This window comes from Ochotona princeps, chromosome 33 (genome assembly GCF_030435755.1).
Source record: "Ochotona princeps isolate mOchPri1 chromosome 33, mOchPri1.hap1, whole genome shotgun sequence".
Taxonomy (NCBI): Eukaryota; Metazoa; Chordata; class Mammalia; order Lagomorpha; family Ochotonidae; genus Ochotona; species Ochotona princeps.
Window position 1 is genome coordinate 3,809,520 of NC_080864.1, and position 18,439 is coordinate 3,827,958.

General features: G+C 64.6%; 1 protein-coding gene across 2 annotated transcripts; it reads left to right on the forward strand.

The window, feature by feature from the left end:
* The first annotated feature begins 872 nt into the window (after positions 1 to 872).
* On the forward strand, positions 873 to 18,258 carry SH3GL1 (SH3 domain containing GRB2 like 1, endophilin A2). 2 transcript variants are annotated; one of them, XM_058658109.1, is made up of 10 exons: positions 873 to 1,021; positions 16,165 to 16,233; positions 16,376 to 16,448; positions 16,721 to 16,864; positions 16,977 to 17,110; positions 17,202 to 17,360; positions 17,437 to 17,540; positions 17,635 to 17,759; positions 17,901 to 17,939; positions 18,043 to 18,258. In XM_058658109.1, the coding sequence occupies exons 1-10, from the start codon at positions 977 to 979 to the stop codon at positions 18,237 to 18,239; spliced, it is 1,089 nt and encodes a 362-aa protein (XP_058514092.1). In that variant the 5' UTR covers positions 873 to 976; the 3' UTR covers positions 18,240 to 18,258. The 2 variants fall into 2 exon arrangements, with proteins under 2 accessions (XP_058514092.1, XP_004595681.2); XM_004595624.2 differs by having other exon boundaries at positions 877 to 1,021; positions 17,877 to 17,939.
* Positions 18,259 to 18,439: the final 181 nt, after the last annotated feature.

The following is an 18,439-nucleotide window of genomic DNA, read 5'->3' on the forward strand; positions in this document are numbered from 1 at the left end:
CTGCTGGGGGGGTCCTCTTGCCCTGCTGCTGCCAGCTCGTCCCATGATGGAGTTATTTGTCCTGAGTCAGAACACTGATAAATACAGGAGACATGTGGCAGGGCAGCTCCTGGGCCTGAGCCATGAGGGTGTTGGCTCCGCCCTGCTGGACATGCTGTCATCAGCCGAGGCACGGGCAGGGCATCCCCCCCACACGTGTCATTTAGGATCTCCTGCAGGACGCCGCACACCTGCGGCTTGTCCACTCCTTTGCACCTGCTGACGCTTGGGGGAACTTGCAGCCATCACTCGCACCTGTGGCACACAGGGGGCCACCTGGACGTGCGGTGCGCTGGCACCCGCTCCGTCCTCTTCTGCCTCCTTGTGGGTGGCATGCAATGTGCTTGAGGCCCCAAGGGTGACGAGGGGGAGATTGGGGAGGAGAGTTGTGACATCAACAAAACTTCCATCCTGAATAAACGAGGTCGGGGGGGGGGGGCGGGCAGAGGGCAGAGGTCTGGTGCGGGGTCAAACTCTGCATCCAAGTTGGAGCAGGAGGTGGGCTTTGTGCAGGGGGGACGCTGCTAGGCTCTGAGGTCAGCTCGAGCCCCCCAGGATCAGTTGGGGTGCTTTTCCCTGAGAGCGGCAGGAGCTCTTCCGTGCCTCCAGGCGTCGCTGCAGCCGCACCAGGGCGCCTCTCTAGGCTCGCCTTCGCGTCCACCACGCTGGTAGGGGCACGAGGCCTGCGGCGCCTGCGCATTGCGGCCGGCAGGGGCGCGCGTGCGCAGAGGCGTGGGGGGCAGGGAGGCGAGGCGCGCGCACCGGAAGTGGGTGGTTGCCATGTAATATCCTGGCGGTGCGGGCGCGCGCGGCGGCGGCGGCGTCCGGAAGCCTCGGCCGAGCTCTGTGTGTGTCTGTGTGTGTGTCTGTGTGTGTCTGTGCGTGTCTGTGCGGGGCAGAGCTCCGGGCTGGGCAGCCCGGGCGACGGCAAGGCAACATGTCGGTGGCCGGTCTGAAGAAACAGTTCTACAAGGCGAGCCAGGTGAGCGCAGCGGCGAGGCGCACCCCGGGGTGAGGGTGTCGGGGTGCTGGGTACAGGGTGCTGGAGGGAAGCCGAGGTGAGACGGTGTGTTTGGGGGCTGGGGAGGCGGGACTCGACCCCAGGGACACAGAGACGGAGTCCCCTTGCTCCCTACCTCCGAGAGAGATGTGGGGTGCGGGGCCGAGTCTTGGGGGTGTCGGGGTACTGGGTACAGGGTGCTGGAGGGAAGCCGAGGTGGGACGGTGTGTCTTGGGGTTGGGGAGCTGGGACTCGACCCCAGGGACAGGAAGAGGGGGTCCCCCTTTGCCCCTTATCTCCAAGAGAGATGTGGGGTGCAAGAGCGGCTTGGGGGGGTGTCGGGGTGCTGGGTACAGGGTGCTGGAGGAAAGCCGAAGTGGGACGGTGTGTTTAGGGGCTGGGGAGGCGGGACTCGACCCCAGGGACACAGAGACGGGGTCCTCCCTTGTGCCCTACCTCCGAGAGAGATGTCAGGGTGCAGGGCTGAACCTTGGGGGTGACGGGGTGCTGGAGGGAAGCCGAGGGGCTGGGGAGGTGGGACTCGACCCCAGGGACACAGAGAGGGGGTCCGCCTTGCACCCTTTCTCCAAAGTGGGGTACGGAGTGGGATGGGTGGGGAAGAAAGTTATTCCAAAACAATTGACTCCTCCGGGACTTGCCCCAGGTTAGGCCAGGGGCGGATAAACACGGGGGTGTCCGGAGGGCAGTTTCTTTAAAACAAATGTCTTCAGAGGAGGTGGGACTGGCAGGCTGGGGGGCAGTGACGTCTCCCCTCTGCCATCCATCAGGCCCACGCGGGGTTGTCAGGTCCCCCACTGGCTGCTGTGTGTGTGTGTGTCCTGGAGATCCTGTTGGGGGTATGTGGGGTTGGGGTGCAAGGGGGTGGGTGTGGAACAGCAAGCTCCCCAACTATACCCCTAACCCATCGAGCCACAACCACAGACGTCCCCAGACGGGGCCCGGAATGTCCCCTTGGGTTGTGGGGGCGTTTTTGTATTTGAACTTGGGGTTTCTTGATGGCGGTGTTTACGGGGTGCAGGGTGGGCTTGCTACCCACTGTGGGGTGTGGGGGGTTCTCCCAGCCGGCACTGGTTCTGCACTGTAGGAAGGGAGACTGAGGTTAGGCCCTTTGAGGTCAGGTAGAAACGGGGGATTTGGGAAGTAAGCTCTTGCGGAGTTGGGGGGCGGTGGTGAGTTGGGGATCCACCCTGTCCCGCCCCACCCAGCACACGTGCAGTTCCGTGTCCCATTTCAAATGCGAGAAGTTCCCGGATTTTTGGCCAGTGTAGAACCCTGGGTGTGGGTTAGGCTGGGCCAAGCAGTGAGTGGTGCTGTTAGGAATGGGTCGGGTCCAGCTGCCAGGCGGGTGTCCCCAGGCGCTGGAGAGGCCTGGGAGGAAAAAAATAGAACGTGATGATGTAATCGAGCGTGTGACCCTGGGGGTCTGTCCCGGCCACCATGGGGGGCTGACCCTCCGTCTGGGGGATTTTAGAATGGTTGCCTGGTCAGGGTGGGGAGCAGTGTCTTGGCCAGTCCCCCCTTAAGGGGCTGGTTTGTGCCACCTGCGAAAGTGGGGTCTTGGGGTGTCAGGAGAGTTGGGTCCCTTATTCTCTCACAAATAGAGGGGTCTTGGGGAGCACCCCCCCAGCTCCACTGCAGCTGCCAGGATCCCTGCTGGTGAGTGATCTTAGAGGTCTGGCGCAGACTCTGCCCGCGGGTAGCCACTATCAGGCCACCCTGGAGGAGGCGGGTGGCCCACGTGCACCTGCCCTGCAAACCTAAAACGTGTATTCGAGGGTCGGATCTGTTTACACTTGGACAGGGTATGGCCCAGGCCCGCCCACTCGGTCTGGGAGGAGCTGGGTTGTCCACCGCTCCCCTGGCTGTGTCAGCGTCCAGCCTCCGTGACACCCCGTCCCCAGTGATACGGAAACCGCCCCAGGCCAGGTGTGACTGACTGGACCCCTCGTGATCAGGGCTGTCAGGGATGTCATTTCAACCCGCGGTCTCAGGCGTGTCACTGTCTGCCCTGCGGGTAAATTGCACTCTTGTTCCTACACTGGAGATCCCCATTCACACACCTTCCCCATCCTGGGCAGCGAGTGGGGCTGGGGCCTTCGCTAGCATTCACAAGGCCAGGAGCTGACTCTCTCACCCCCGTCCCAGAAGTCAGCAGAGCCGGGAGGGAGACCCTGCCTCGAGGGTGGATATGCTGGAAGGAGCCGCAACAGGTGCCTGCTGGCCGTGCCCCCAGCAGCTGGTGTGGCGTCTCAGTCCTAGGTCACTGATGGCTGTGGCCCGGGCACCCCATCGTGTCCTTAGGAACATCCAAAGGGTCTTTTTTGTTTCTGTAAAGTTTTTTATTTATTTATTTTACAAAGTTAGATATACAGAGAGGAGGAGAGACAGAGAGGAAGATCTTCCGTCCGATGATTCACTCCCCAAGTGACTGTCGGCCGGTGCTGCGCCGAGATCCGAAGCCAGGAACCAGGCGGGGCGTTCAAGGCGAGGACTTTAGCCGCTAGGCCATGCCGCCGGGCCTATTTTTTCTATTTTTAAGATTTTATTTTTCTGACCTGAAGGTCGGAATTACGGAGAGACGGAGGCCTTCTGCCTGCTGCCTTATCCCCCAAGTGGCTGAACCGGATGGAGCCCGGAGCCAGGAGCTTGCTCTGGGCTCCCAAGCAGGTGCAGGAGTACAAGGCTTTTGGCATTCTTCCACTAACTTAACCAGCCACAGACAGGGAGCTGGATTGGAAGTGGAGCCATCGGGGACTTGAACAGGTGCCCGTGTGTGATGCTGGTGCTACAGGTGGAGGGTTCGCGTGGTACGCCCCCGCGTCAGCACCGAAAGACAGACGTAAAGGGAGAGCTCCCGCTGGAGCAGGGCGAGCTTGGGGTGGGTCCCAGTCAGCTGTCAGGGCCCTGCGTACAGCCTGGCGGACTCCACATCCGTGCACCGCCTGGTGACACCTCTCGGGCCTCCCCAGTGAGCCTGGACCTGAGAGAGGATTTTGAGGGGTCGTGGGGCTTGGGAGCTGACTCTGCACTGTGGGAGGCCTGGGGGGGGGCACTGGAAGGATGGGGCGGATGGCCAGCAGTCACCGACTGGTCCTCACGGGGCTGCCTGGCTGCCACACGCCTGGAACTGAGGGAGCCCCGGCGTATTTCTGGGAGACTTGGAAGGTTGTCAAGGTGAAGTGCCCCTGCGGGTGGCAGGCCCTGACCCTGTGCTGTGAGTCTGGGTGATGTATCTGCCTGGAAGGGAGAGATGGGGTTCACTGAAGCCAAGAGGAAAACACCCACGGCCTCCCTGGGTTGGATGGCCCCGGGTGTGTTTGGGAAGCCAGCAAGCACCGACTTCCTGTGGGCGCGGGGGGGGGGTGCCTGGGGAGCCAGGCTGGCCGGGAGGCCTTGTGGGGTGGGGGAGCCTCAGATCCCAGCCCAGCACCCCAGGGTGACTCAGAGCTCAGGCGCGTGGCCCGGAGCAGGCTCAGCCGGTGGGGCAGCAGCCACAGGCTTCCCTTGGAAGCACCCAGTTCCTTCCCTCCAGGGAGTTGGGCAAAGGCACACCCCTGACAGGCAGCTCGGCCCAGCCCGGTCATTCAGTGGGTCTGACTTTCAGGTGAATGTTAGCGAACCCTTAGTGCCTCATCACCAACCAGCCCCTGCTGATCGACCCAGGGCCCGGCCTGTCGTCCTCCGGTTCTGTCCTTGTGACTGTGGGGCAGGCAGGCCACGTCTGCAGCCCAGAGCTGAAAGTTCGCCTGCCGCCCGGCCTCTTCCAAAGGCCTGCTCAGGCTGCTTATCTGGGTGTGTTACACCCAGCCCTGCCATACTTAGTTACACCCCTGGGCCACTTAATAACAGCCTGAGAGTCAGGGGGCCTCTCGGCCACCCACTGAGACCACCTGTTAGGGGAACTGGGGCAGGGAGCACCTGGGGTGCTCTAGGACTGGCCCCCACCCCACCCCTGCACCTCTCCGGCCATGTGTGTGTCTTTGGGACCAGTCCAGCCACGGGCCTCGGGGACAGATTTGGCCTCACCTCCTCTGCCTGTTGCCAGCATTCTGAGGGGATCTAGGGGGCTGGGGAGGGAGGAGGCAGGGAAAGCCGTCCAGGGACCCAGGGGCTCCAGCAACCGGAGGGGAGGCTCCAGCCCGTGGGGAGGGGTCTGGTTGTCTGAGCAGCTCCATGACAGGCTGCCTGGGAGGAGGGCAGGACAGGCCCCCTGCTGCAGCAGCCCTCCTCCCTCCCCCTCCCTTGGTCCTCTCCTCCCCTCCCCTGGTACCCCCACCCCCGGCACTCCCCCTGAGTCAGGCAGTGCCCGGGCTGCAGCACCAGGGACTCCCGGGGTCCGGCCTCCCTTTCCTCCTGCCTGCTCCTAACAAAACCTGCTGACGGCCGAGTGTGGGTCAGGCAGCTGCTTCCCGACCTCAGCCGGAAAACAGGCGGAGCGTTTCCTCTGCCCGACCTGACTCAGCAGTGCCTGGGGGAGGAGCCTCCCACCTGGCCGTGGGGAGGAAGCTCACCCTCCACAACCCCCGCTGCCGGTGGGGCGGGGGTGCAGTGACCCTCCAGGGCCGGGAGCAGCCCTGCCCAGAGCGGCCGGGTGCTGTGTGCGCTTGCGTCTGCATCCCCATGGTGACATCTGGTGCTTGGGGGGGGGCAGACATAGAGTATTCCTGCTGTCTGTTGTGCCCCCTACACTGATGCTCACTCAGCTTCTGACTTGTCCACAGTGGGGGCCTGGGGGTACCCCTAGAGCACAGGGAAACTTCCAGAAGCTTCACCCAGGCACCTATGGGCAGTATACTCATCAGACTTGCTGGGTCACCTGGCCCCTCCTGCCTGCCGGGGAGAGCCCTGTCTGTGTGCCTTCATCTAGCATCTGCCTGAGCCGCCGTCATGGTCAGCAGGAGGTGCTGTCCCTAGGCTGCTCCGTGGGCCTATCGCCTGGCCTGGCCCAGCCACCGTCCAGGTTGCTGCCAGCCTCTAGGCGCGTGCGTGGAAACAAGTCCAACTGGTCTAAGGGAACAGCGAGCAGCCCTGGGGTTGGTGCCTCTGTGTGTCAGGGACTGCACCAGGCTGCCCAGGCCCCACCACAGACAGCCTGAGGGTGTGGACCAAGCACAGCAGGGCCCCGTGTCCTCCACGGCTCCCGTGAGCCTCTCGGGGTGGGTGACCTCTGGACGCCCTGACCCTGACTCAGTGTTCCGCACGGCCTGCCACTCCTGAGAAGCCGGCCACACGGTCCTGCCTTCCACCCGCAGCCTCGCTGGGATCCCAGGAGGTGGCCTGCGGCCCTTAAAGCTTTGCTTGTTTCTGTGTTTGAAGGCAAGGTTACAGAGGAGCTGGGAGAAAGACGGAGATCTCCCACCCGCTGGGTCATTCCCCACGTGTACCATGGCCGGGGTTGGGTCGAGCCGAAGCCAGGAGCTCCATGTGGGGCTCCCACGCGGATGCAGGGACCCAGGCCGCTTTCCCAGGCCATAAGCAGAGCTGGATCAGACAGCCGCCAGGACTTGAACTGGTGCTGGACTCTGCAGGCCAATGATTCATCTGCAAACTGCCATGCGAACCCTGGTACCCCTTGCTGCCAATCCTGCCCCCTTGCATCCTGGGCGGCTTGGGGCCCTGTCCCCCACATGGGGGGCTTGGATGGCGCTCCTCTCTGTTGTCTGACCCGGCACTGGCTGCTCTGGGTATCCAGGGAGTGAGCCAGTGCATGGAAGAACTCACTCTCATCCTGCCGTTCAGGTTGTCCACGGCAGCGACTCCGGAGGAGAGGTGGGAACGCCTCCCAGACACCTTCCTCCGGGCCAGAGCCTGCTTGTTGGGGAGCTGTCGGGGGGCCTCGGAGAGCCCGCCAGACACGGCGGGACTTGTGGTCCCTCGTGGAACCCCTGGCGGCTTGGGTGGGGAAGGGAAGGGGCTTGACAGTCACGGAGGGTCCCCCAAATGTCACCTCGGACAGTCACTTCAACTCCTTTCCTGGGGGGTCCTGGTTGTGATCCAGCAGAGGGTGATGGGGAGCCTTCTCCCCACTAGAGGCCTCTCCTACCCCCAGGGACCCCCACCCAGAAGGTCGCTTGTCACCCCCTGCCGCCACTTGCAGGGGCTGAGGCCCACACTGACACGTGTACATAAATAGGTAGGCATCCGGCCGTGGGAGTCCTGTCTGTGTGCCGCGGTCAGGCAGCCCCTGGGGCCATCTTGGCCACCTTGTGGCTCTGAAGGGGCGCCCTGGGGCTGGGGTGGCACTCCTGCCCACCTGGAGCCGACAGCCTCTGCTCCTGCGGGGGCTGATTTTGCCTTTGCGGTGAGGAGGATGGTCATCCCTGTCTGCCCAAGAGGGACCACGAAGAGGCTGATCATTCGGGCTTGTTGGCGTCTGTCCCGCAGGGAATCCCAGAGGAAAAGCGGAGAGCTCTTCCCAGGGCCTGGGATGGACGGGGCCGGCTGAGGTTGGGGGCCCGATGCCTGGAGGCAGGAGCCGAGCTGGGGCTCTCACCCAGGGGCCTGCCTGCTGGGAGAGGGCTGTGTGTGCCCAGTGTGGCACAGGGGCCTGCCGGCTGGGAGAGGGCTGCTTGGAGGAGGAGACGCAGGCACACAGGATATGTGTAGGCCATCTTCCTCCCCCAGTGTTTACACTTTGAGCTCACAGTTGCAAGGTTGAGTAAATGTCCCCGCAGGGTCGCCTATATTTCCTGATATCATTCTCCCAGCCAACCCCACGGCCACCAAGTGTCCCCTCTGGGCCCAGCCGCCCCTGGGCTTGCCCCAAGGGTCCAGCTGCCCTCTGTGTGACGCCAGCATCCCGTGCCTGAGCGGCAGTCCAGGTCCTGGCTGCTCTGCCTCCTTCACAGTTGCTTGCGGTGCACAGCCTGGGACACTGACCCAAGTGCCTGGGCCCTGCCCCCCACGTGGGGAGGCCTGGGTGGAGTCCAGCCTTGGATCGGGGAGGGAGCCAGCAGACGAAAAATCTCTCTAATTCTGCCTTTCAAGTAAATCTTAAAAAGGGAAGGTGCTGGCTTTGTGGCACCGTGGGTTAAGCCACAGTCTGCAGTGCCAGTGTCCCTTACAATCACCAGTTCAAATCCCAGCTGTTCCACTTCCAGTCTGGCTTAGAAGATGACCCAAAAGTGTGGGCCCCTGCCTCTTGCAAGTGAGAGACCTGCCAGGAGCTCCCAGCTTCCACCTGGGTCGCCCAGGACGTGAGCCAGTGAGTTATACTCTCTGTCATTCTGCCTGTCAGGTAAATCAGCCTTGAATACAGCCCAGGAGAGGCGTAGCCGGCTGGCCCCGCCATGCCTTGCCCTCCCCATCTATGCTGCACTCAGCCTCTCTCGTGGGCTGCCCAGGCCCCCTTGCCATCCCCGGCCACAGAGGGCCACATGCCTTTGTGGGACACTTGCATTACGAGGAATTCGTAGCACCAATGCAACTGAAAGAATGGTCGGCTGGTGCCCAGGGGCCGCCACCCGACTCTCCTAAAGCAGAGGTGGCACAGGATAGGTGGCCTGCAGGTCTGCACCTCGGGCACCCTGCTTGGAGGCTCTGCGTGAGCAGCCCCATCCTCCGAGTGGCTGGCCCCTGGCACACGTCTCAGGGTCCCTCTGGTGCCCTGCCCAGCTCGTCCATCGGGCAGGATTTGGCCATCCTCCCGGAAAACGCAGCCTGTTCCGTTGGCGTGACCTGCGGGCTCCGCCTCGAAGCTGGCTGTGTCGGGTTTGGGTGTACATCAGGTGTGACATTTCAGCTGCTCTGGCTCATGTGCCCCATGTTCCTGGGCCCTGGCCAGAAGGCCCCGGGGGCGGGGAGGTGACCCCATGTGCTCGGGCCCAGCTCTGCAGTGCCTGTGTGTTTCATGCAGCACTCAGCAGCTGGCCTTGTCCCCCAGGGCCCACTTGGGGTGACGCTACAGCCGCCCTTTGTCCACCGAGCCCCTGGTACCACACTGGGCACGCACAGCCCTCTCCCAGCCAGCAGGCCCCTGGGTGAGAGCCCCAGCTGGGCTCCTGCCTCCAGGCATCAAACCCCCAACCTCAGCCGGCCCCGTCCCAGCCTGGATTCAGACAGGATGTGCCAGGAAGCAGGGAGCCCTCGCCTGCCCTTGATGGCGGCCCGTGCTGTCTTGGGGTCAGGCCCTCCAGCGAGCTGTCCTGGGAAGGGGCTGGCTTGGATAGTGCTGTGCTCTGGTCGCTGGGAGGACCCCTTTTCCTCTGCACCCCTCGTGGTCAGACAGCCAGGCTCTGCCTCCCGCTCCATGAGTCGGCTCCAAATGGCCATCTCGGCAGGGTGCTGGAGGACCCTGCCAGCCGTGCACTGAGCTTCTGGGGTGCAGGGAAGGGAGGTGTTGGGACGGGAACAGCCATGGCGGAGCGTCATGGTAAGAGGTGAGCGGCAACATGGTTGGGGTGCACTTTGGGGCCCTGGCCTGCCTGCCCATCTTAGCGTGGTGTCGGGGGGTCTCAGAGCTGCCTCTTGGAGCATGGATATACGTGTCTGGTGGTCAGGCCCGATGCCTGCCTCAGGAGCCCTGGGCAGCACAGGAGCAGGGGTTGACCCTCTGAGCTGCTCTGTGGGTCAGGGCCTAGTGCCAGCCTCAGGAGCCTTGGGCAGCACAGGGGGCGGAGTTCAGCCCATCCTGGGGCTGCATTGAAGGGCAGCTGTTCCTCAGCCCATCTGCAGAGGCAGCAGGCATAATGCCTGGTTTTGTGGGGCAGGGTAGACGACTCCACACAGCCAGGCGACAGGTGACTCCTTTGTCACCTGCCCAGGCTCATTCCCCACTTCACAGTTGAGTCTGAAGCTTGCTTGCCTGTGTGGCGTCCAGCGCCAGGGGACAGAGTGGGAGAAGCCCTTGTAGGCTGACCCACGAGCCATTCAAGTTCTTGCCCCATCTCCCAACTCTCCTCTGGGCTCCGCGTCCTGGGAGGCAACCCTGCCGGGCCTGCGCAAGTCCTCGGAGCAGGAATGGCAAGGGGACACGTGATGTCAGATCACAGAGCAGCCAGCACCGTGGCGAGGCAGGCGCCACCCTTGCCCGCCTTGGCACAGTGGCCTGAGGCCACGCAGGGCCTGGTCACGCTGCCGCTTCCGCCTCCCGTGCTGACCTCTGCTCTGCCGGGGCTTGTGACCTGCCCAGGTATGTGTGGTGACCACACCTCCATGCTGACCCAGACTGTCAGCTCTGTCCCCTGAGCTTGGAACCTGCCCTCGGTGACAGGCGACAGGCGGACCCTGCCCGGGCTCATTCCCAAGCGCCTTGCTCACAGCGTCTCTGCTGCCCTTGCTGCCCAGCAGGTCTGGGGTGGGGGGGTCCCTTGGCCTTGGCCTTCGAAACCTGCCGTCCCTGTGGCTCCTGGATTTGTCCTGTCCCCTGGCTGAGGGTCAGACCCCGCCCGGCCAGCTCAGATCTTGTTCTATGCAAAATTTCCCAGACTTTGAGCTCTCCCCAGAGGGAGCCTGCTCCTGCCAGGCCTTGGCAGAGTCCCTCCTGGGGCCTGGAGCGGGGAGCTGCTTCTAGAAAGAGGACAGGTGTGGGGCCAACATGGTGGGGCATGCGACCTGGGTGGTCGGGTGTGAGGGGGAGGCCAGGTCCCTGTTCCTGGGGGGGCGCTGGGGAAGGCTCTGGAGGCAACTTCTGAGTGAGGTGGTCTAGGGAAGGGACTGAGGCTCCGGGTACGAGCGCCTGAGCCGGCAGCTGCGCCCCTCGGCTGCAGTCAGGGGGCTTCCTGGAGCCCCGGGAGCGGGCGCCCTCCTTCCTCCCTCACTGGTCAGCCTCACCTGCACCGCCCCACAGACAGGGCCTCGGGGGACTTGTCAGCTCGGTTGTTTTGTGGGCTGGGGTTTTCCTTTTGTAAGTTTTCACCCGAGATGCATCCGACCCATGTGGGCCACCCCCAACCCCGGCCAGCTCCTGATCCCTGTGGGCAGGCCCGTGCTGCTCACCCCACCAAGCAGAAGGCAGGGGGAGCACGCAGCCCCACCACACACAGTCTGCAGGTTGCCGTGAGCCGCGTGGCCCCCACAGGCCTTGCCCGCTGCAGGTTCCCGTCCGCAGGCCTGGCACACCACTGTGTCTGGAGCAGCAGGCACGGGGTTCCTTCCCAGGGCACCCCAACCCAGCCACCCAGAGCCCTCATGCTCCGTGTGTCCCTCGGGACGCTGTCCAGAGGCTGCGGCCAGACCCCCACTCATCCTCTCTGTGCCTCTTGGGGTCTCCCCGTCAGCGAGAGCAAATAGCCCCTGGGGGTGTCAGCCCTTCGGGGCCCTCTGACTGTGGGTGCTAGAGCCCTGGCTCCTCGCAGGCCCCCTCCCCACACACCCGTGTCCCGGGGGCAGGGCGGCATCTGTGCTTCTGTGGCTTTCTGAGCGAATGTGGCCATTTCCTTTTTTTCTTTTTCTTTTTTTTTTTTCAGCAAAAAACTTTTATTTCCGTTTGGTCCAAGTCTGTTTATTTGTTTGTTTTTATTGGAAAGGAGAAGGAGAGACAGGAAGATTTTCTGTCTAATGGTTCACTCCCCAAATGGTCTCAATGGCCAGAGCTGAGCCGATCTGAAGCCAGGAGCCTCTTCCAGGTCTCCCACGCGGGTGCAGGGTCCCAAGGCTTTGGGCCGTCCTCCACTGCTTTCCCAGGCCACAGGCAGGGAGCTGGATGGGAAGTGGAGGTGCCGGGGCCCATATGGGATCCTGGGTGTGTAAGGCCAGGACTGTAGCCACTAGGCTATCACGCCGGGCCCAAACTTGGCGTTTTCGTCGAAGCATAAGGTTGAGGAGGCTGGCCGACACCCTGAGGTGGCCAGGCCACCAACCGAGGGCCTGATGAGCTTCCTGGCCCAGCCCCGACTCTGGCGTCTTTTCCATCCAGACCCTGGCAGGCAGCAGTACTGGGTTCCCAGCTCCCAGCTTGCCCTGGCCCAGTCCTGGCCATCTGGGGCATTCTGGGAACCAGCAGTCCTCTGCATCTGCCCTGAGGCTGGGGCGGCTCCAAGCCGGGGCCTTCGAGGACTAGGAACTGAGCCATGGGCAGGGCAGACCCGGGCTGGGGGTGCTCCGAGCAGCCCCCAGGGAGTGTAGCGGATGGCCATGAGAGAGAGGGCTGAGACGGCTGCCCAGGAAGAGAAGCCCCGTGCACCTCGGCCTGTGGCCACCCTGTCCCTCTGCCGTCTTGGGGACAGTAGTACACAGGGCTGCCTATGTCCCATTCATGCTATGACAACTGCTGAGTGACACCCCCCCCCCCAGCCCTGGCATGCTCACTGCCCCTGGTCACTCACAGAGGCCGCATCCTCAGCCTTCTTTTCTGCAAAGTCCCCCCAATTCTTGGACCAGGCAGCGCTTGGATCCTGAGGGGTCTCTGCTCCCGTCGCCCACAGCCCGCCCCAGCAGCGTGTGCCTGGTGGGGGCGTAGCACTCTGCTCACAGGCACCTCTCAGAGGGGTTGTCAGGTACCGGGAGAGCAAGCGACCACACACAGCCACCTCTGGCAGGGCCCCGGATGGCGAGGCCCGGGCCAGCCGCAAGCAGCGCCCTCTGGCTCTCAGATTCTGGACAGGGGCCCACTCTGAGCTGCCAGCCTCAGGCGGGGCCGCTGTGCCTGGCGTGGTGTGGGGTGCCCAGGGACCCCCGGGGGGTATCCTGATACGTGGTAGGAAGTTCTGGCCAGGCCGGACGTTTCCCTCTTGCTTACACAGTGGGTGGTGGCTCCTGTCAGCTCACAAATATTTACCCCAAACCTGTAGCAGACAAGGCCTCCACCTTCCGGCTTGACGCAACCCCCTGGGCGGAGGCGCCAGGTCCTGTCCGGTGGCCTCTGGGCCCCCTGCCCCCCGCCAGGGCAGGGCGGTTCCCTGAGCACGCACACAGGGCCCTCGGTGGCCAGGTCTTGGCCCCTGCTGCCCCCCTCCTAGCCTGGACACTGCTTCTCCTCCAGGGACACCTGCAGGCCGCCCTGGCCGTGTCCGCCTGGCTTTCCTCGCCACGTAACAGTCAAGGGACCAACGCTGACATGTGCTGATGGTGGTGGGCACCACGGAGGGCTCCCAGGCCAGGCCCATGAGGGCAGGCAGCTCCTGCTGCTGCTGCTCGGGGCGCACCCGGGTGGCCTGTCCAGAATGGGGTGTGCCTTGCCAATGGACACCTCCCCTGACCCACATGTGGCTTCTGGCACTTGGGTGAGTTGTCCCATATCCCGACAGCCACAGTGTCGGCACCCTGCCTTCTGCCCTGGTCCGGGCCCCCATGTCCCCATGTGTAAAGTGAGGGGCTGCTGCTGTCGTCGAGTGAGACAGCTCCTGGGTCCTACTTCTTGGCCTCCCCGTCCCTTGAGCCCCACACGAGCGCTCAGCTCTGTGTGTGTCCCTCAGGGCCACTCTCCTCATGTCACGATGGCTCCTGCCATGCCCTCAGCTTATTTTCTTAGCTCCCCAGCCGGCCAGAGGCCTCCCCTCCCACACCCTGTGGACCTAGGATCCCTGTCATTGTGGCCAATGCAGGTGCACATGGCCCCAGCAGACCCTCCCAACAGCGGGGTGTCCAAGGTAGACTGCTCCCCAGCTTCGACCACAGGGTACTGGGCCCGGACCCCTCCCTCAGTCCCCGGCCAGGGGCCAGTGTCTCTGCCAGCACCCTGTGGGGACATGATTCTGCGCCTTGCCCTCAGGTGCCCCAGCCGGGTCCCTGCACCTGAGGGCTGAGCAGGTCAGATGCTCACACAGGTGTGCTGGCCGGGACCTTCTGGCCGCCCGCTGATCCTACAGGCCATGTCTTGAAGAGTTTTTCCTGCTGTGACAACCAAGTTTCAGGGTTGTCCCTTGGTAGGGCTGCTGCCCCCGCCACAAGGCGGCGCCACCACCATGCCTGTGCGGCAAGGCAGCCGTGCCCAGGGCTGGGAAAGCTGGCTGTTCTGCCTGGGTTATAGCCTTGCCCGTTCCATGGCTCCTCCCCCATGCGTGTCCCAAGGTGGTCAGAACCTAGCAGGCGCCAGGTCCAGGTTGGTCTCCGCTACTGATGCTCCATGCCTGAGGAGGAAGCCTTGGTTGCGCTGAGCCTGGCCCTGTGAGAGCAGAGATCTGGCCACCTGCGGGGTCTAGAGCCTGCACCGGGCAGCCGGCTCTGCCATGCCTAGGAAGGGATCCGACACACCCCACAGGCTCCACATACAGGGCTCCCCGCCAGCTGCAGCTCCAGCTCCGTGGCTGGCTCTCCTGCCCAGTCTAGCGGGGCGTGCAGGGGTCAGGGCAGCGGGCGCCAACCCTCAGCAGAGACTAGTGAGAGAGGAATGCTGGGGGAGCCGGGACACGAGGGCTGCACAAGGCCGCTGCTCCCAACGGGACCCAGCACAGGTGGCCTCACCGTCAGGTCTGGGCCCCGTGGCCACAGTGGATCAGGTCCCCTGGGGAGCCCGCGTTGAGGTGCCAAGTCCCTTCACCCTTGCCCTCTTCTGGGCCCTGCTGGCCACGTGCTCAGCGAGAAGGGGGCCTCTGCAGCCGGATGCACCCCGCCTGGCGCAGTGGGGAGCCTGGGGCCCCGCACCCACATCCTTCCTGGAGCAGACTCGGCTCCCGAGGCGCTCTCAGCCCGGAAGGCACGGCTGTGTGCTCCGCTGCCGCCGCCACGGTCTGCATGGGTAGCTCACTTTCTCTGCAGCAGCACCCCCGGCTTTGGGCACACACGGGAAGTGAAACCTTCCCCCCCCCCACCCCTGGGACCAAAGTGAAGCATACCACGCCCCGAGGGCAGGAGGGGGCAGCATGCGGCCCCGCCCCCTTTGCCCTGCCCTGGGCCCAGCTGCTGCCCCACGAGGGGTACATGGGAAAAGGACCCCAGCCTTGATGGGGGGGGGCATGTCTCACCAGTGTCCCTGCAGCCCCCTCTGTCCTGAACCGCTTCCTGCCCCACTCTGCTGGGGCCGTGGAGGCCACTGGGATGTAGACTGGGTGGCGCTGGCCACTTGTTGCCCTTCTGGGGGTGTGCACGGCAGATGGCTGACGGGCAGCCATGGGAGGCAGGGCCAAGTGACCCGTGCCCCCCATCCACCTCCCAGAATGGCCCTGAGGAGGCTGTGGCTTGCCAGCTGGCCACCTGCCCTTCCCCTCGGTTCCTGTGGGACATGCTGCAGGCCCCACAGGGAAAGGGTCGCAGCCTGAGTCACTTGGGCCAGCCACGACTCCGTGCCCAGCGTAGGAGGCTGCAGCCCTGGTCCCCAGGTGACTAAGCCCAGCTTAGTCCAGTCATGGGACACCAAGTGGAAACATTCCAGAGTCAAGTAGGGAGTGTGCAGGTCCCCCGGCTACCTCCGTGACCCCCAAGCCCCACCTGGGTCCTCTTGAGTCCTTGATACTCAAAGCCGACATCCCCGGGTATTTGGCGGTCATCTGTGTGCAGGGACATCTGGCAACCTGCCACTCTGCCTCCAGAGGTGGGGGCAGCCTGCCTACCAGACCCACGGTGGGTGCCACCTGGGGGGGCCCTGTGCGTGGCTGGCCTGGGGAACCGAGGCGGCCCTGCCTTCTTGGTTCGATTCTCTGCTCCCGCAGGGGGCAGGGGGCCATGGGCAGTCAGGGTGCTGCTCAGAAGCTTGTCCCAGCTACCCCCTCCACTCCTGTAGAGAAGGCGCTCTGGAAGGCAGGACGGGAGTTCAGGGGCGCTCGGGGCTGCTGGCTGCACTGGGGGCTCCGCCGGCACTGGCCCCTGGCCTTGCACCCCACCGGGGGCCCCCACTCGAGCCCTGCTGCAGGGGACACGGCTGCCAGGGTTAGAGTTCTTTTTTTTATTGGAAAGACGAGAGTTGCGCAGGGAAGAGAGGCAGGGAGCGAGCTCTTCCATCTGTTGCTCCACTCACCAGATGCCCCCACAGCCAGACCCAGGCCGCTCTTCACCCAGGAGCTCCAAGCTGCTTGTGGGTCTCCCATGTGGGTGCGGGGGGTCCCAAGAGTGGCTCATCTCCCGCTGCGCTCACAGGAGCATCAGCGGGGAGCTGGATGGGAAGTGGAGCGGCCAGGACTGAAACTGGTGCCCCATGGGATGCCAGTGTAGCAGGCAGAGACCCTGGCAGGGATTTTGGGGGGGTGCTCATCCTCCCTGGGGGCTCACCGTTCCCCCCTTCTCTCCTACAGCTGGTTAGTGAGAAGGTTGGCGGCGCCGAGGGCACCAAGCTGGACGATGACTTCAAAGAGATGGAAAAGGTGAGGGGAGGTGTGCCATGCGGGTTCTGCCGCGCCTGTGGCTCGTGCTGCCTCTCCTCCAGCTCTGACGGGCAGTCGTGGGGACCCCCCAGGGCTGGCCGCCAAGGAGCCAGGGGGACCCAACATGCTGCTCTCCCCACAGAAGGTGGACGTTACCAGCAAGGCCGTGACGGAAGTGCTGGCCAGAACCATCGAGTACCTGCAGCCCAACCCAGGTAGGGCCCCACCCTAAGGGTGGTCCTGCAGGACAGTGGGGGGCGCGGGAGCTGACTGGACCAGGGGCCCCTCACGGTCCCTCTGAGCCAGCAGCTGTGTGCTGCGCTGCCTGCTGGGCCTTGCAGACCCCCAGGTCACCTGGCCTCCCCTCTGTGGCTCATGGACACGGAGCCCGCCAGCAAAGTGTGCTGCAGCCAGCCAGGGGCACATGTGGGAAGCTGGGGGTGCTGGGCTCCCGGAGGCTTCCACGGCACCTGCCCTGTCGCCACAGCCTCGCGGGCCAAGCTGACCATGCTCAACACGGTGTCCAAGATCCGAGGCCAGGTGAAGAACCCCGGCTACCCGCAGCCCGAGGGCCTCCTGGGCGAGTGCATGATCCGCCACGGCAAGGAGCTGGGCGGAGAGTCCAACTTCGGTGAGGGCGCGGGGCTTGGGGGCGAGTGGAGCAGCCAGAACCTTGTCCAGCTGCCTCCTGCTGGGGTGGGTGGGCGCGGGGAGGCTCCCCAGTGACACCCGCCCCCGGCCAGGTGATGCCCTGCTGGACGCGGGCGAGTCCATGAGGCGCCTGGCAGAGGTGAAGGACTCGCTGGACATCGAGGTCAAGCAGAACTTCATCGACCCGCTGCAGAACCTCTGTGACAAGGACCTGAAGGAGATCCAGGTGCCGGCCTGTCCTCCCCGGGGGCGGCAGCCCCTCCGCTGCCAGGGCGCCAGCGGGCCTGACGCACGGCCCTGCCCCTTCCCCACTGCAGCACCACCTGAAGAAACTGGAGGGCCGCCGCCTGGACTTCGACTACAAGAAGAAGCGGCAGGGTAAGATCGCCGACGAGGAGCTACGCCAGGCGCTGGAGAAGTTCGAGGAGTCCAAGGAGGTGGCCGAGACAAGCATGCACAACCTGCTGGAGACGGACGTAGGCGCCACGCCCTCCCGGGGTGCAGGGGCGGGGGCTCCCCGGGCCCGGCTCACCCCCAGGCTGCTGCCCACAGGTGGAGCAGGTGAGCCAGCTCTCGGCCCTGGTGGACGCACAGCTGGACTACCATCGGCAGGCTGTGCAGATCCTGGACGAGCTGGCCGACAAGCTCAAGCGCAGGTGAGCCATGGTGCCCGCTGAGGGCATCGCGGGGAGGCCGTCGTCCTGCAGCTGGGGGCCTGGCCGCTTAGGACTCCCGCCCACCCCGCTGCAGGATGCGTGAGGCGTCTTCACGCCCGAAGCGGGAATACAAACCCAAGCCACGAGAGCCCTTCGACCTCGGGGAGCCTGAGCAGTCCAACGGAGGCTTCCCCTGCGCCACGGCCCCCAAGATGACAGGTAACGGGGCAGAGGCCTGCTGTAACCCCAAACCCAGCCCTCGGCAGAGGGGGTGCCCGGGAGTGGGGCATGGCCGTGCCGCCCGGGTGAGCCGCCTCTGGCCTCGTCCTCCCGCAGCCTCGTCATCCTTCCGCTCCTCAGACAACAAGCCCGTGCGGACCCCCAGCAGCAGGAGCATGCGTGAGTGTCCCCGCAGCCTGCCTGGACAGGCTCCGCTCCCCTCCCCTCCCCGTGCACCCCAGGGCTGAGCCCGGCGTGGCAGTCACCGCCCCCCCGCCTGCAGCGCCCCTGGACCAGCCGAGCTGCAAGGCCCTGTATGACTTCGAGCCCGAGAACGACGGCGAGCTGGGCTTCCGTGAGGGCGACCTCATCACGCTCACCAACCAGATCGACGAGAACTGGTATGAGGGCATGCTGCACGGCCAGTCGGGCTTCTTCCCCCTCAGCTACGTGGAGGTGCTGGTGCCGCTGCCCCAGTGAGCGCCCGCGCCGAGCTGCCCGGCCCACTCGGGGCCCACACGAAGGTGCTCTCAGAAACACTAAGGTTCCTCACCCTCGAGGGACCGCGGACTCCGGGGCCAGCCTCTCCCCTCCCCACTGCTTCCCGGGGCCCTGACGGACAGGGTGACCGTGAGGTGAGACCCCCCCGCCCCGGGCTTAGAACCCCTCCCTGCCCGTTG

Coding starts and splice junctions, on each gene's coding strand:
- SH3GL1 (XM_004595624.2), top strand. CDS start 977: ATGTCGGTGGCCGGTCTGAAGAAACAGTTCTACAAGGCGAGCCAG. Junction 16,234..16,375: donor ACTTCAAAGAGATGGAAAAG/GTGAGGGGAGGT, acceptor CTCTCCCCACAG/AAGGTGGACGTTACCAGCAA. Junction 17,111..17,201: donor AGGACCTGAAGGAGATCCAG/GTGCCGGCCTGT, acceptor TCCCCACTGCAG/CACCACCTGAAGAAACTGGA.